The sequence below is a fragment of the Thunnus thynnus genome, chromosome 19 (assembly GCF_963924715.1).
Source record: "Thunnus thynnus chromosome 19, fThuThy2.1, whole genome shotgun sequence".
Taxonomy (NCBI): domain Eukaryota; kingdom Metazoa; phylum Chordata; class Actinopteri; order Scombriformes; family Scombridae; genus Thunnus; species Thunnus thynnus.
The window spans coordinates 14,009,906-14,028,057 of NC_089535.1; the positions used below are offsets into that span (position 1 = coordinate 14,009,906).

The 18,152-nt window shown below is 39.8% G+C and overlaps 1 protein-coding gene across 8 annotated transcripts in view; it reads right to left on the reverse strand.

Moving 5' to 3' along the window:
• rgs3a (regulator of G protein signaling 3a) overlaps positions 1-18,152 on the reverse strand; it is a 157,487-nt gene that overhangs the window by 34,660 nt on the left and 104,675 nt on the right. For 6 of the 8 annotated variants that reach the window (XM_067573934.1, XM_067573937.1, XM_067573935.1 and 3 more), the window contains one exon: positions 841-1,827. In XM_067573934.1, the coding sequence (XP_067430035.1) occupies positions 841-1,827 (987 nt within the window). Of the gene's footprint in view, positions 1-840; positions 1,828-13,951; positions 14,098-16,856; positions 17,458-18,152 lie in introns of those variants that run through there. The other 2 variants (XM_067573940.1, XM_067573941.1) reach the window with 2 other exon arrangements.

Consider the following 18,152-nt stretch of genomic DNA (forward strand, 5'->3'; position numbering starts at 1 on the left):
GAAGCGCTGAGATTTCTCAATTATTGCTCATTACTCAACCTTGGCCAAAGTGATGAGACAAGGCACAATGCCAACTTATGTGAGGCTGCTGGCCTAACAGGATGTGATACATGCTTCCCTCTGTTGGACAAGTTGAAAAACTACTACATTAATATATTATTTCAATGCAAATGAGGCTGAGTGCCTTTTCATGTGAAGTTAATATTTCAACATCATTAAATTGAATACAATGTTTTGAAACTTTAATGCAGCTTTAAAATATATTTTTTTAAAACTCCAGTTTCAACTCCAGAAAATAGTTGCAGACGGACAGCAAATCAATTCTGTCACGCAGTTAATCAAATGATTTAGACTTGTGCTGTGGACAGTACTCTCTATTATCTTCAGCCATATTGTATATTTCTGTTTTGGATATCAATTTTGCACTTTGTATTAGATAAGCTTGACAATAACCACTTCAACATTTTGTTAGTTGGGAACACTCTGGTAGCAGGATCCTTGTGCACTTTCTCTAGTTCACCACTTGATGTCACCCTTTCTATAGAAACCAGGGAACTGAAACTTCACTGAAGTACTTGATCAATCAAGTTGTGTTGATGAAATAGTAATGGGACATACTTAAATGTATTAACTTAAGTAACTGTATTAAACATTGTACATTCAATCTTAGTATTTGTGTGCAATTGTGTTTAAATATCTCAGTATTATCCTGGTGTGTGTGTATGTGTGTTATAACCATAGTACCATAGACAGTTGCTGAATTTTATATGATTTCTTTGTAATTTTATAACTTTAATCCAGCATAAGTATATGATATTATTTCAGTGTTAAGCTGCTTACCTTCCTCCCAGAGAACAGCATACACAGCTGATGCATGGAGCCTCCATTCTTGGTCAGTTCTTTCTTCAGGGTTTTGGGTGATGGGAGTGTCCAGCCACCCTTGTGGTGCGCTCCCCCCACCTCCAAGCAGTTGATGGCATTGTCGGAGGTGAAACACGTTGTGCGGGGGTCCTGCAGGAGGCTCCCTTCACTGTGGGTGCGTCTGCGGAGAGAATTCTGCACGCTGAGCCCTCCTCCACCGTGTTTCTCACAGGTGGCACCCTCCACCATGCTCCGGCGCTTGCTGTCAGTACGCTGCAGGTAGGCGTCGTCGCTGTCGTCTTCATCGTCCTCGTCTTCGGACTCCTCGTCGTCATCCTCATCGTACTCTTCTTCGTCAGTGTTGGGTGAGGAGAGGGCGTCGGCACTAAAGGAGCGATCAAGGCGCAGCTCAGGGATGACAAATGAGGATGAGGAGGAGGAGGGGGGAGCGTTGGTGTCGGGCGGCTCCGAGGCGTTGTCATCATCTGTGTTTGACACCACCAGGTTTAGGTTGACCTCCTCTTCATTCCTGTCTCCTTCGTACTCTCCTTCATATTCTTTCTCTTCCCCCTCACTTCCAGCACTCTTTCTGCTGGCCCGATCCTCCTCCTCATCTTCCTCTCTCCTTTTCTCCACATCCTTTCCCTCTCTCCAGATCTCCATCTCGTTTCCCTCCATACTCTTGCAATCCTCACCCTCGGTGGAAGGAGGCGGTGTGGGGGGCACCTTATGCCGCTCCTCGGATCCCACCAGACCTCCGAGGGGCATGTAAACCTCATCCAAAGGGGTGAGTGGCTCTGAGGGGTGAGGACTGCCCAGGGTTGGGGGCTCTGAGGGGCTGGAGGGATACAGGCTACTTTCCTCACCCTCTGAACCACGTGGGGGCAGGTGGAGGCACACACCTCCTCGATCTCCCGCTACTCCGCCCAGCTCACAAGAGGGGGCATCCACCTTAGGCTCCAACATCTAGAGGAGGGAACAGAGAGAGACAGATGGAGAGAATAGTTAGTCAAATCTGTTTAGATGTTAAATGCACTTTCTATAAAATCGATCAAGTTGTATTTGGTTTTAAAACATCTCTGTCATGCTACATGTTGGTGTGACCGAGATGTAATACCAGGATCAGACAAGGTGACATTTACGTCTTTTGAGAAGGTCACAATGTCAGATTAAGTGACAATAGTCCAGCTGTGACTTAACCAAGAGACAGACTACATACTGAACCCTGACTGATCTTAGCATGCGGTCTAGCATGACCTGCGTGATCGGGCAAGAGGGACCAGAGACAGACTTCCTGGATCAGAGATGTCAAAAACCATGGCAACACAGAGCATGTCGTGGATCTTGTCAAAATAGGAGAGTGAAAAACAAAAATATCTGACATGCCAGTCTTTCCATATGGGCCTCATGAGGTGTCCTCGACACAAAGTGGGTTGTATTTTGCTGTGACGTGCTACACAGAATAAACGTCTGCTGTTGCAGGCCATTTTTGGGCTGATATCGAACAGATATCAGCCCAAAATAAGACTTACAAAAAAATGAGCTGCCACATTATAATATCAGTTCCAGAGTTCAATGAGTGTCATATACTGCTGTTCTGCTCGCCTCATACTGCTAGCTACTGTACTATACTGGAACTGGCTGCACTCATTCAGTCAAACTAAGCTGATACTGTGCCCTCAGGGACTGTGGAATAAAAAAAAAAAAAGCCAAGCCTCTTGCAGAAATTGATAGGATTACTGCTACAGTGTTAGAATCAGTCGCCCATCTTTTCACCCATCCATCTTCGCTCTGATACGTCTCAATCATTTCAACCTACAGTAAATTTCTCTCTAGCTCAATGCCCGCACACATACAAGCCCTCCAAAGTCCTCACCTACTTCCCAGGGCCAAACACAATATCCCTGTGTCACACACACACACAGCACATTGCGTGTCCTCACCCCCTGCCTTTTACAATCCATCTGTATTGCTTCTTTCCCAATACTTGCTGGTTTTAATGCTTCTTTAACCTCTTCCAGCCCACAGAGCCTTCAGTGGGTGGATCATTACAAATGTATTCTGAGTAGGCCAACATCATCCAAACCCACACAGTTTTATTTGAAATTTGACTCAAGATCACAAAGTTTTTGGCGATACTGAATATATCAAGCTGAATTAAGGAAATGTTTATAACCTTATGCAGAAAACTTTTTTTTCCATCTGATGCAATGGTGCTGCCTTTTAATATGTCACTCAAAATAAGAAAGATTTTAGCTTCGACAGAGTAACAGCTAGTTAAAGAATATATATAGAATACAGAATATATTGTGAAATTATCATATGGTTTAGATTTTTTAAAAATTCTAATTTTTAATCATATAGAGAACATAGGTTGAAGAAATTAATCAACTGTGTATTGATATTCACACAGTTGTCATAGTATAAACTTGTTGATTTTGGCATCAGCATATTTTGACAATCAGACATTTTCTCTAATCATGATTTGGCAAGAAAGGGAGCTTATCAACATGTGCTAATCAACATAGCTATTCAACATCTGTTGGCTGTGCCCCAGTCCACATTCAACATTGAAGCACCAGCTCCTCCGGAAATAAGAAAGCATGCATAAATGCATTAAAGAGAGATGATGCACTGGTTTAAGCACTGAAATAAAATCTGAAGTGGAAAGTTAAAACATAAATGGGTTAAAGTGAGTTGGAAATGTTAGTCATCAACCCCAGGCAGTGTTTCACCACAGGAAATTGCTTATGGACCAGGACCAAAAAAAAAAAAGCCAAACCCTCTTTTTTGGGGGGGAGAGGAAGGCACTCAAAACCCACCTGCACAGAATGGCTACCTATGAGCTCTTTGTAAAGCATATGGTATATAAAATGGGATGAATACCCAGTGCCTAATGTAAATGAACTAGCTAAAGACTAATTTTTTGAAGCCCAGTCATCATTTTAAACATGACATTTTCAAACATACACTTCTGCTTATCATTCATTAAGCTCACAAAGCTGTTTCTGAAAATGAGAAAAAATATTTCATATGTTTGTAGACAACCATGTTGCCATTGTTTCAGATAAAACAACCATTTGAGAGTCAGTCTAACCAAAGAAGTAGAAGTGACTGTCGTGATGTTAACTTAAGGAAAGAAAAACCATAAAGCTGAAAAATTCTTATTGTCTCAGCCGAACAGAAACGTGTAAAAAAAAAATCTTTTCTTCTGTTTTGCATCAGCTCACAATTTATCTCCCACTGTGCAAATAGTCAACCACGAATTTTATTTTCATTCAGTGATATGTTTTATTTTTACGTAACAGTAAGTTTAGAGTGGCTATGAACATGGATAGTTGTCATGGACCTGAACTTAAGTGGAGTCCATGAAAATAAACTGTGCTACCACAAATATTTGTTATTCAATGCAACCATGAGTGGATTTCAGCTCTGTCTACAAAATCAGTTCTACCTTCTTTAAGTCAGCAGCAAGTCTTCTGAAGGGCCTCATTGTGCTGGTCAAGTTAACCCATGATGACAAGCTGCAGTCACAAGACGCTCTGCTCTAATTGGAGATAATTCTGCTCCCCTCTCAGACAGCTCTCATGATATTTCACAAGCTGTTTGTGTACTTTTGCTGCTTAAATTAGTTTCCCCAGATACTGTTGCCCTGGTTGAACTTGCCTCTAAACTTTCAACCTGTATTCTTGAACTTTCAGTGCTTAAATTTTTATTCAGCTGCCCATATTTTTCTGGTCCAAGTCTTAAACTTATATTATCCATACCTCCTGAAATTGTAGCACATATACTCCAAGTAATCTCAGAGAGAATGTGTGTGAAAAATTGAAATCAGTCTATATTGGCTTTGGTTTATAGTGTAGGAAGCAGAAGTGATATGTATGGTTATTTTCATATTGAGTAGTGAGAATGATCTGCTATGACCTCAATTATGTATAAGCACAATGTGAATACAGTATGTCTAGATACAGGATACTACGGTCTGAAATTAGGGTCACTGTGTCTCCTGCAAAAATATGTCCTCATATTTCTGTAATGTGGGCTGTGGAGAACCTCAAGTCTGTCACAATGAAACTATCTGCAATACTGACATTTACTCAAGACACCTACCAATATACACCAAATAATCCCTTGCAAACTTTTGCACCATATTTCACCATTATTCTGTTTTTGCTTGTATTTTAGGGGTTGACACATAGCTGCCCCTTAGCCAAATCTGGCCCTCTACCAAATGTTTTGGATGGAGAATCAACCAGCTGATAATGAATCCTCCTGTGTGGAGAGAAAACCAATACTGTGCCTTGCTCTGTGCCATGCGAGAGGCTATTTAATAAGTCTATGTTAAAGGCAGGTTATAATGCTGAAAAACAGAGTAGATAAATCAAGGATGATACAGTAAACCAAATCCACTTTAACTGCAGATCCAAGTATTCTGTCAAAGAGATAGGAGTCGGTCATGACTTTATAGCTGCTACAATCAATATTTTTACATTTACAATGGATCACATGACTACTTGCATGTGAAAGGAGTTGCTCATAGTGACAAACCTACAGAGAAATATCACTCAACTCTGCAGTTCCCCTCAGCTCTATGCTGCTTTATAGCATCTTTCGGCTCATTGTTTCAGCCCAAAACTTTATTGTTTTGGTTCACTCTCTCTACTCTCATCAGCATTTTAGGCTGTAGCATGTAGCTGTTTTCAAGCTCTAAAAACCCAATGTGCACCACCTGCCCAGCCACAATTGGCATGATAGACAAAGTTAGCAACAGCTGGTGGACATAGTGGCTAACTTATCAGCTAAACAGCCTAATATTAATCTAAAGAGTTGGTGGGGACCAAAAACACAGCTAAAAAGGGCGTCAATATAGGTGTAAGCATGTCAATACTCGCGCTGAAGTTTTATTTAAATGCAATTTAAATGCAAAACAAATGATTTCATGAATCTATTTCCAAATTTTACAAAATATTATAAGAAATTAAAGATTTCAAAACACACTGATAAAAAGTACTGAAAGACTGTTCTTTGGCTGCACCTAGCTGTCGACCCCTGCTCTTTTCATTTTTCCAGATGCCTTATTATAACCAAGACCCTTCTCTGAGTAGCAGTACTCAAGGCTTCTCATCTTTTTCTTGCTTGTTTGTTTGGGTGGTGTCAGTTTCATTTACTGTTTTCCCAATATGGCCAATGTGAAGCCCTTTGAAGCTCAAGTCGTGACTCAGGGCTATAAATATAAACTTGACTTTTCTTGATCTTCATAGATATATACAACTGCCCCAAGGTGATCCAGACCTCTCATTTTCCGTCCTAACTCTCTCTTAACCTCCCCGTGATCCTATCTAAATGGTTCACAGTAGTGTTACAACCAAGACATCGAGACTTCTCAGTGATGCACAGGGTGTATGAGGGATATTTTTAGAATGAAATGCACTTTCATGAAAGCATCCAGGGAGGAAAAGTGGAATTAAAGCCAGGTTTTCATCCCTTTCAGCTCCTCCTTTTCCTGCTCTTTCTTCGTTCATGGTGGTCCAAGTCAGAACAGTGAGTCACTGTCAGAAAATGATGACTTTCGGTTGTTTTCTGAGGCTTGTCATAGTATGAACATGTTGATAAGGCAATTAAAACATAAATATTTATTCATCTATCTATCCATCATTCATTTAGACCTATGATTTGCACAGACTATTTCTCTTTTCTTTTTTCTGCCTCACTGACTCTCCCCTCTCATTCTCTCTCTTACATACACACATCCCTGCCAGTTGAAGATATGGCTTGAGACACAATGTCACCACCAGTCCTGTCAGATACACTTGTTCCCTCTCACATTCTCTACACTAGACACACACACACAGAATCATGTACCTTTACATCTTTTCAGCCTTATGTCCTCATGTCTTATCTGATGATATAAAAAGAACAAACATATCAACAAACTTCAAGATATTTTCCAATTACACCGTTTACCACTTTGCCTGACATTCTCTCGTCAAGGAACGTGTTTCAAAAGACACATGAAAAGACACAAACTAATGGGCAATGAGACCATGTGCAGCCTGCATATGCTTTATTTCAGTGCTCGTGTTTATATGCGTGCAAGCACCATACACGTGTACTCAACCACAGTTCAAAGTCATCAATGATTCAACACAACACAATCTCTGGCGTTGCCTCAATTAAGAAAGGAAACAAAATCCATGCTAAAAGGCAGCGGGAGTGGGATGCAGGGTAAGAGAGTGAATAGATGGAGGAGACAAAGTGGATAAGACAAGCAGAAGGGAGGAGGGGAGTCAGTGAATGGCAATGAGATGAGTAAGTTGAAGAGGGCAGAGAGACAGAAACAAAACAGGAGAGGAGAGGAGAGGAGAGGAGAAGGAGAGGAGAGGAGAGGACTAAATCTTACTGTTGGTTTTTTATGTAGATGCATCATTAACAGCATTAGGGGTCTCACTAGCTAACGATGATGATGATAATGATCTCTTAACACTAACACTCAGGCAACATTTTATTTAATTCCAAATATACAGAACAAGCTACCAATAACAATAAATTAATTATATGGATACGAATTTCCAAACAGTGTTTTGTTCGTCTTTGTGGTCAAGGATCAAACAGCAAAAGATTGGATTCAGTTCACTGTGAAGATGTGATTTAATGCCTTGTTGGTCAGCTAACTCCATGAGCTCGGTGAGCTAAAGCCACGCTTTATCATGTTAATGATCGTGCCTGTTACTCGTGTTAAAGGCCAGGAGGCAGCCATACTGACATTTTTCCAACATGAGTTAGCGAGCCCCAGTGAATTTCACTTCAGGTCATTTTATACAATTCTTCATGTGCATCGTGCAGAAAACAGTGTTCCTTTGTTGTATGTCATCCACCCTGTCTCTACTCCTGTCCTTTTCTACTGTCTCTAACAGAAGAAAAAATGCACCAAGAAAAAAGAAAATGTTCTATGACAAAAACATTTGTCTCCTGTACTGTCGAAGTGAATCAGGAAATTCAAGTTTTTAATGCACCAGTTAAGAGACTATTTCTTTTTGAACAGAGTTTGGTGATAAGATAACTGACACAAGCACTCTAAATGGCCTTAAAACAAAGCAGAGACAGGACATTGGCAGATGGAGAGGTTTATCACATTTCCTGGATTTGGGTCTGTTTAGTGTCATTTCCCTAGAGTCTATTTAGGCTTGGGTCCACAGTTCCAAAGGCTAAAAAGAAAAAGAAAAAAAAAATCACAAAAAAGCCAAAAGGAAAGGAAAATTCTGGGAAAAAACACCTAATGGCTTTGAAGCTAAAAAAAAAAAAATACAGAAAACCAACCTGTGCCCCTCTATTATGCCAACTACATCCAAGACCACTGCCTAGTTCATGTATACGTTTAGGTGCAAACCTCTTCCCTACACTTCTTGCGTAATTGCCACGGTCTTTATGGTAAAAAGGCAAAACTGCTACACAGATACCGTATAATTCTTTTGCAGGCAGATAAATCTTATTCCACTGTCAGATCCACAGATGCCAAATACATATGCATGCTTGTCAGTCTTGGGAGTCCCAGAATAGGGGGTATTTTTAAAGCCAAAATGGGCCAGGGAGGGAAGCTACCCTTGACCTTATTTCTGTTCTGTTTATACACACAAGTATATAAATACAGTTCAGAAAGTTTTTCATATTTTAAAAAAAATTATGAACATGTTGGGCTTGTATAAATGTGTTTGTATAAAGCCACTACTGATGTCATAACAAAGATAACGTAGAGGGATTGAAATGATGTTGCTCATGCGATCAATTGTCTAAAACTCCCACTGGAGTATTTAAAAAAAATCATACCACTACTGTTTAACACCCTCTGTTACTTCTGAAAAGAAGTTACACCTTCCATCGACACCTGCCAAATTACTCATTCACAACACAAGCTTGGTGTAACTGTGTCGACTGGGTAGAAAAGAAACACAGAAGAAACCGCAACTGGTGGAGACATCAGTTGACAACAGGGAATACCCTCAAAGTCCTATTTTTAAAATATCTCTCTGAAGAAATGAAGAAGTATCTTCAATCTAAATCTCTAAAGGTCAAAATCCTCTCTATAAAGATAGAAATACAGGAAAACACACAAACAGACACTCGTGGAAAGTCACTCAGGGACAATCATGTGAACTCTGTCCCACGGTTACCATGGCAATGAGAGACCTACAGTATCCCAAGGGGGGCAGCTGTGCTGTGAATTCTCCAAAAGCTAAAGATGTACCTATGAACCCGTCGTCATAGTTTACCTCAACCCCTCCCTTCTCTCAATTTCAAGGTACCATCTTTCATCTTTATCTCTTTCCTTCCCTTTCCTCCCTTTCCCTTTTCTCTATTTAATTTCCTGTGTGCTGGTTGTTTTTAAGTAAGACATTACATTAAAGACTATCAAACTCTCCTCCATCCTTCACTCTACTCTAATCATACTCTAATATTAATGGTTTAATGTATCCACCATTATACTTGCCAAATCCACCTCCAACCTCAATAAATCCAGCTCAACTCAATTAGTGATGCTGTTAAAAAATATTGTACACTGCCAAACAGAAGGATGTGGTTTCTCTTCTCTTCCTCTTTGCCACTCCCAATGTCTCCACTCCCTTCCTCCCACTGACTCCATGCTAGATCTGTGTGACGGCAAGTTGGCTGGCAGGATGTCTAAATGTTGTAACTCCACCCAGTTGATCTGTTTAACTCTCCTTCACTCTATTCTATAGTTGTCTTTACTCACTCACTTATCTCTTTCATTTCCTTAGACATGTGAGGTCAAAGAAATCTAGAGACATAAATACACTTTCACTCTTGTTCTATTGTCTTCTATTATTTATTCTTTCAATTTACACTGACTGAGGAAGAAGAAGACTATTCCCATTTCCTTGATTGCACATCAAATAACCGTACAAGTGTTTTATGGTTTAGTTTATTTACAAAAAAAAGGTTTAGATTTTTATTTGAACTGTGTGTTTTTGTTTGCATTTCTTTTCAACTAATGCGTAATGGCCAATTTCCCACACACTGCAGTCCTTGTATACTCCTTGTAACTCTGATGTTAGTCTGGGGATGATATATGCTTCTCCTCCAATTCAAGTGTAGTCACCAACAGTTCCTTTTCTCCCAAGAGAAAAGTGCTTGCCTAGGAGGGTATACCTCGCACAGAAGTCCTCCCTACAGTAGATCTTACTTCCCTCCACACAGAAGCAGCAACAAGGATATGATCCCTCAACAGCTTCCCACTAACAAACACTAACACTTATGTTTGATGATTGCCAGGCCCCTGTGATTTAGATTTGTATGTGTATTTTTCATGCAACATTGAGATCCTATAATAGTAATACCACACTGTATACAAATACTCTTTTTAAAGTCATGCATTCAAAATCTTTTCACACAAGAACGTTTTGTTACTTTGTAAACATTTGATCTGCTTTGGGTTTCACATTGCAATTATGTGACCGCACTAAAGAACTTTACAGGACATACCTACGTCCTGTCCTCATCCCTTACGTGGGCTGCGTCTCCCTATGCTTGACATTGATTGGTTTGCAGACGGGGGTGCGTTTGACGTCAGCGTGTTGTCAGTTTGGTGGGTAACCTTCTATCGTTGTTTGAATTAATAGGGAAAAATGAATGAAGAGATTAATTTCGCTGCCACTATAATAATGTTATTATATATTAATAGTTACATCATAATAAGGAAATTTGTCCTTTTAATTGGTCAACACACCGTCCATTAATCTCATTAATCTCCCGTCCTCTCATATCCTCTCTGAAAATACCTGGGAAAAGTCTGCATTTTTATTAGTTTTTTCCAGTTGACTTTTTATAACATTGTACATGTTTCAATTAAAAACTTTGTATCCTCCTCTCCCCATGTGCTACCACGGCTCATTTTTCCTTTTTCCAGTTCTGATGATAGCCTGCCGTAACTTTGGTCCGAAAGTCCGAACCATCAAAAAGTGTTTTTCAGACTAGAAACGAACCGGTGGTTCAGTTTGGACTGAGACCACCTCTTTTTGTTGGACCAAAGTTCAGCTGTTTGGTCTGGACCGTGGTCTGGGGGAGGTTCACGTGATGTAATTTTGGTACGAATCAAACTGAAGAGTCTGAAAGTCAGATAGTCAGCAAAATGTCCTCAAAGCGTCAAAAATGCTTGTTTGCAGCAGAATGACTTCTGTATTATATAATATACTACATTGTAATTATATTATATACTACATTACTTGATGATTATTATTAATGCATAAATGTGTAAGTAGCCTTTTAGGAGCTCATCTTGTGTTTTGTATGTAAAACGCACAATATTTGCCTCTGAAATTCAGTGAAGTATAAGTATAAAGTAGCAGAAAATGAAAATACTCAAGTACAAGTACCCAAAATATTTTACTTAAGTACAGTACTTTAATTGAAGTATTTTGTTACTTTCTACCGTTGGCATTTATATCCCTAAAATTAATATCTCAGAAGGTTAAAGATGCATTATTTATGCCTCTAGCAGACATCAAATTTCATCACAGAGGATATCAAAATATCAGAGAGAGGTAATAAAAGGAGCAGATCAAAGATAAAAAAACATCAAACTACCTTTAAAAACAAAGAGAGGGGAAGAAAGAATGAGAAAACATTGAACACAAGGTAGTTGGTTTGAAGAAACACTAACTTCTTCTATATCCTAAAAGGGCAGAGTACAAACGAAGACATTCAGACAAAAATCAGTATATTACTTGATGAATGTTTCTGTGTACAGTTTTATTGTTATTTGCAGACCAAACCTCTCTAGGGCTGTGATGTTACATGTTATCTCATTTAACAGCAATAAAACACTTCTTTTCTATACAGTACTTGTGAAACATGTTGTTTTCCACTAACTTCGACCATACGCACAAAGCTCAAGTTGTTTATTTGCCATAAGTGAAATCATTTGCAGCCCACGTCATAGGTTGTTACATAAACTCACACACACAACTCATTTTCTACATTCCTGCAATCACAGGTCATATCGCAAAAGACGTACACATGTTCTCATGTATCTAGTTTGGAAGAGCTGTATATTTTGATATACTTATCTACTATGATCTCATGATCATAGCAGATGTTTGTTGCTTCTTTGAAAAAGATGGCTGACGGGAAGAAGTCTGTATGTTTGCGTGTGCATGTCTGCGCCGACTAAATATATATTAAAGCATGTTTTGACATGTACTGTCCAGAACAGTCTGTGGTCTGACAGTTTAAGAGCCATTATCGCTTTGCGTAATACCAATAACTCCTTAAGGGGCCAGACCATATAGATGATCAATCTCTGAATGGTCTCATTATATGCACCGCAATGCACTGGCCTCTTTTGCCCTCGATTTCACTCAGAGAAGAGCGTTTAGACGGTAATAGGGGTTGGGTGGGGTGGGGTGGGGTGGTGGGGCGGCAGATGCAAAGATGCAAAGGCATTATTGATAGAAGCTGAGGGTTCAGAGAGAAAATGTCATTGACGTAACTTGCCCCGTGACGCCAGGCAGCTGAAGACAATGTGACCACTGAGCAGGACTGGAAAAGGCCTCCATAGAAAGAGCAGAGAGAGAGAGAGAGAGAGAGAGAGAGAGAGAGAGAGAGAGAGTGTGTGTGTGTGTGTGTGTGTGTGTGTAAGAAGACAGTGGGAATAGATGCATTTATTTTGCATCTTTTGTTTTGTTTGTCTTTTGTTTTGTGGGTCAAACAAGGGGTTGTGATGTATGTGACATTGTGTTTTTTATCCCAGGTTATAGCAAATAAACATCTCATTTGTTCAAGCCGGGGCTAGCTGTGTAAGAGCAGCTGATATATCACATTCTGTCTTGTGTGTGTGTGTGTGTGTGTGTGTGCGCACGCATTTCTGCATGTGTGTGCAGCAGAGGGATGGGCCATTGACACTGTCTACTATTGATCAACAACAAGAGATAGATTGAGGGGGGACGGATGAGACGAGAGAGGAGAAAGGAGATTTTTTATTCTAGTCTTCTTTATTATATTCTTATTTAACACTTATTCTTTATTTTCATTCTTTTTATTCTTCATCTCTCACTTAAACTTCTAAAACTGCCTCACCTAAACCATATCTTTACACAACTGTGCAGTAGATTTCATCCAAAGCTACCATTTGTTCAAACAGCGCATTATCGATCATTTCCCTATTTGTGTATCAACAGGCAACAACACAGACTACACACAGACCCTGCATCTAATTCTCTCTCTCCATCTAAGAAGAGAGTAATCCCACAATTCCCCTAATGAGGAAAAGAGAAAAGCAATTTTCCCCAGTGTGCTTCCTGTTGTTTTTTCCCCTCTGGTCCCTCTGTTTGCTCTCTCTCTCCTGTCTCTAACACTTTAAGCTTGGCTTTAACATGGTTTAGAGTATGTCCTCTTAATGGCTATCTCCCTACCGTTCCTCTCTCTCAGTCTCCCTGTGTCTCACCCTACAACTCCCTGGCAATGTGGAGGGCTAAATCGTGTCACTGGTACACTGCCAGAGCAGAAATGAGTGACAAAAGCGCCAAACAAGGGGTGTAAACAATCTGTTGATACAGTCCACAACTCTAGTTTAGTCAGAGAGGTGATATTACAAGGACGATTATGTTACAATACAAAAGGATGAAAAGGATGAAAAGGATGGAAGGATAAGTGGATGGAGGGGTAGCAGAGGCAGAAAGTGAGAGAGAAAATGGAAAGCAAACAAAAAAAAACAAACAAACAGACAGAAATAGTAAAGTTAAATGAATCAAAATAGCACATGACATTGACATCCAACTCCTCATATGAGCCTGTCATAAAAACGCCCAGTGATAAATAAGCCTTTATTGCTTTTTCCTATCTTTCCTTCCATCTCTCAGTCTTGTTTCTGTCTCTGTATGGTCAAACCACTCCCTACCTCCCAGCAGCAAAACAATATCAGCAACTCAAACTAACCTCATGAACATTCTTCAAAACCATTTTTCCTCCAAAGCCATAAAAAAAAAGCAGCAGAAAGCCCATTTGCATGATACCTCTCTGTTAAATTACTCAGAAAAAGATGTAGATCTGAAATAGAGTGATGGTATATAAAACCTACCTGGTAAGAGGAAGCAGTTCCAAGTTACAATCCACTAAAGGCAGATAAAGGCACTCCACACATCCCCATTAAAGTGGCCTACTTCCTCTGTTAAACTGGTGTGTGAGTGTTTGTAGCTGGCTAGCTTGGCTGGTGTGTGTGATTCTGTCAGTGTGGGCTAGGCCAACTGAACTGTGCAGAGATATAGAGAGAGAGAAAAGGAGAAGGGGGAAGAGAGAGAGAGAGAGAGAGAGAGAGAGAGAGAGAGAGAGAGAGAAAGAGAGAGAGAGCGAATGCCCAAGAGGCTAAGAAGGTAGACTCCCAAGCTGCACAAACAAGTGAGAAGGAGAGAGGGAGACGGAAGGATAGAGGGAGGAGATAGAGATAATGAGAAGAGACAAAATGAGCAGCGAGAGCTCAGAGAGAAGCATATGCATGCATGTGTGCAGTGTGTATGTCTGTCAAACATACTAACTGGTCAATAATGTACTCCATCATATGAGTGCGTGCGGGTCTGCAAATATTGTCCAACATGTGCGTGCATATATAGTGTCCATTTGTGCCTGCACGACACCCCCTTCATTTCTTTGTGAAGACATTATGGCACTATAGCGCAGTCCCACAGGAAGCAAAGGGCACACAATGGACACATACCCATTGTAAACACACATAAGGACAAGTTGTACAAGTTAAACACACATATGTCTATCAGACACACACAATGCAGCTGCAGAATAAAAAGTAACCATATGCAAAGCAGGAACTGCCACTAACATCAGTGACGGACATGGCTGTTAATGTGGAGAACGTCATCGCTACGTTTCCTGGTTTTGTAGCCACATTTCTAAATTCAGTCCTTAAATTCACAATTGTAAAATTTTAAAATGTCAACATCTGGCAGTTATACACATTTCTTTGGACATTAAACAGGTTACGGACATGTCCTGTAAATCTAATCTAACTTTAGATCAAAACCTTAAAGATGTGATTTGTAAGACTATGCCAAAATCTTACGTATAGCGCTACAGCTGAGCAACTTTACTCCATATCTATATATTATCTGTAAGAGTATGCCACAATCTGATTAATGTTTACATTTGCAAATCTTTGTATATTTCATATTGCTTACTTGAGATTGATCAGCAGTGATAATCCCATTATTTTTTATTGCTGTTCTCTAGGTCACTGTAGATATGTATTGTATGGCTATATATAGATATGTTTGCACACTAATTGCACTGAGTCATAGCTTGCCACAATATCCTTGACTTGGATGACATCAATGCACCATTTCTATTCAAACAATGCCTCAAAGAGGCAGAGACCAGGAAGGACTTCATGAGCCTTGCAAGAGCTGGGAAATGTTAGCCCACTTTCATCTAAACAAGGCTGGGGGCAGCTTCTGCCCTCAGCAGCACAGGTGTGACTGTTGTTCCATACAGGCAATTACATTTTCTGACGTTCCTAAATTGAAAACAACTAATAGCAAAACATTCTGTAATTCATGAACTAATGAAACAGTGTTTTAATCTGCTGGACTACAGGCAGCATCGGTGCCTGAACTAGCATTCACGCTTATCTCTCTGGTCTGTGCCACTTGTTGAGTTAAACACACAACATTCACATTTAGCAAAATAAGCTTCTTAATGCATCAGCGTTTAATAGCGTCTTATGTGAACAGCTGTATAGGAACTTTGGCTAAATACAAACAAAAAAATATATGATTTAGACCAGATAAATATCTGATCAAAGAATAAGTGAACAAGACTAAAAATCTGACCAAGTATTCAGTGGAAACTTTGAATACATGACTGTTTTGGGTTTTTTAGGTTTTTACTGACACATTTTGGACCATTAGGACCAACCCCATTTCAACTACAACTGCAAATGTAACAATGACACAACAACCTTGATGCACTATGATAAAAAGTCTGTGATAAAGGCATCAAAAGTGAACAGCATATCCCATAAAAGTCTTACAAGGACCTTCAAATCTGTGTGTGTTGTTAGATAAACAAATTAACCTTGTGTATCTGAGCAGCTAATTGAACCACCTTAGGTGCTCTCTCTCTCTCTCTTTCTCTCTCCCACTCATTCACACACTCTCTTTATTCTGTTTTTATTCTCTCAACCCTCTGTCTCACTCTGTTATCTCAAGAGCCTCTCAGTGCTAGTTAGGAGAAAAGTTCTTTTTTATCTCCTCGGCGTGACAAGCAACATTTGACAGTGAAAGGTAAATCTACAAGACACACACGCGCACCTGCTGTCTCACTACACGGTTGCTCCTGTCATCGACTATCCATCACCAACAATACTCTTCCAGAAGCAGATATCTGACACACCATAAGCTTATTGGCATACACCGGAGTAACGGTTCAATTAACTCAAGAGTATTTTCTGTCATCACACTGATATTGAGTCAATATTAACAGAGTTTCTTGAATAAAAGGATCACACAATTTAATTGATAGCAAGGCAAGGTTTCCTGCCTCATCAAAGCTTTCTGTCACACTTCCACCGTCTCAATATCACATTTTCAAGGTGGCATTGATTAGGAAAAGCTCTTATGACATCATTGTACACATATGATAATAGAAGCAATACGGACTAATTTCCTGCACAAAATTAAAATCTTGAAAACGTTATTTAGAATAGCATACAAACTAAAACTTCCACCAACTAACCTCAAAATGCAAAATGTATTCTTTAAAATCCCTGTTTATATAAATGTGAGTATTAAAAAAACAGCCGTGACTTCAAACACAATAAAAGTCACATACATTCATCATCAGATTTAACAAGAATGCAAAAACGCAAACACAATAATCTTAATCTCCCCTGCAGAGACACCATCAGAAGTCTCCTGAAAGAGCTCTCAGTTTGACCTTCATAACAATAGTGGAAAAAAATAACATTAATACATTACCTTAGACACAGGCATCTGGACGCGTAGTGTTGCTTGTTTGCTTGTATGAGTATGTTAAGTGTGTTATTATTGGTGTGTGTCCCAGAGTACGGCAAAGAATGGCACAGTTCATCCACACATACACACACCGACAGAGCACGTGTAAAGCGCGAATAGATACAAGCTGCTAATCCCATGTGACCATATGTGATTTTTTTTTTTTTTTTTCCCCCCCTTGTCCGTTTTCTGGATGTGTCAGTCCTTCTTTTCTCCTCCTTTTGTTCTGTTTCTTGTCTGTGTTATTGCTGCAGTCCCGGCTTCTCCCCTAGCCCTAGCTCGTTAATAACATGCGTGCCAATGTGTGTGCGAAAGACAAGTGAGATGGGAGAGAGTGAGAGAGAGAGAGAGAGTGAGTGGGGCAAAGAGGGATTTGGTGAAGGAAAGGGAAATGAATAAAAAGAAAAAAAAGGAAAAAAAAAGACAGATGGAATCGCGGAGAGACGGAGATGTGAGAGTGAAAGGAGGAATTGTAAAAAAAAAAAAAGTGATGTATTAAAAATGTAGGGGGAAATGATCAAATGCAACTAAGTCTCTGGAGACCAAAGCAGTCTGTGTCCTTCTCTCTCTCTCTCTCTCTCTCTCTCTCTCTCTCTCTCTCTTTCTATCTCTCTTTCTCTCTTCCTCTACATGCTATTTTTAGAAGTTGCTCTGTCGCAAATCAAAGCACTGAATCAAAACCTATCAAAGGGCAGGATGTTAAGGGCCATGTCTTTCACACCTAATAAGACACACACACACGCACACATACACACACACACACACACACACAGTTGACCATGTGTCTGCATCAGACCTGAGTGTTCGCCATGTAAGCTATTCATCAGACCTCATGTAATCATATCATGTGCTAATATATAACGGGCTTTTCAAATACTGTAACTGTTTTAAAGATTGTCAATTTACACTGCGTGGGCCGCCGTCTCCCTCGCCGTCTCCAGCTAAAGGTATTCGGATGCATGAAGTAATGATTGACATTTAAAAAGTAGAATATCAACTTATGGCAAACTAGATTTCAGTGAGATTACATTGTGCCAGTTTTTGTGCATCCTGCTGTTAATTAGTGGCAGGATGTTTGAAAGTTTCGGTCTCACTACTGTTATTTAACACTTACACACTCCTAATCAAAAATATCCCTGTATCATTGAAAAAAAACCTTTTATTTGCAAATTAAACTATTATCCCAGCTCCATTGCATGCTCAGTGGAGCAAACGTCATTTTTCAGAGGAAAGAATGTGTGTAATTAGAATTGAAAAAGA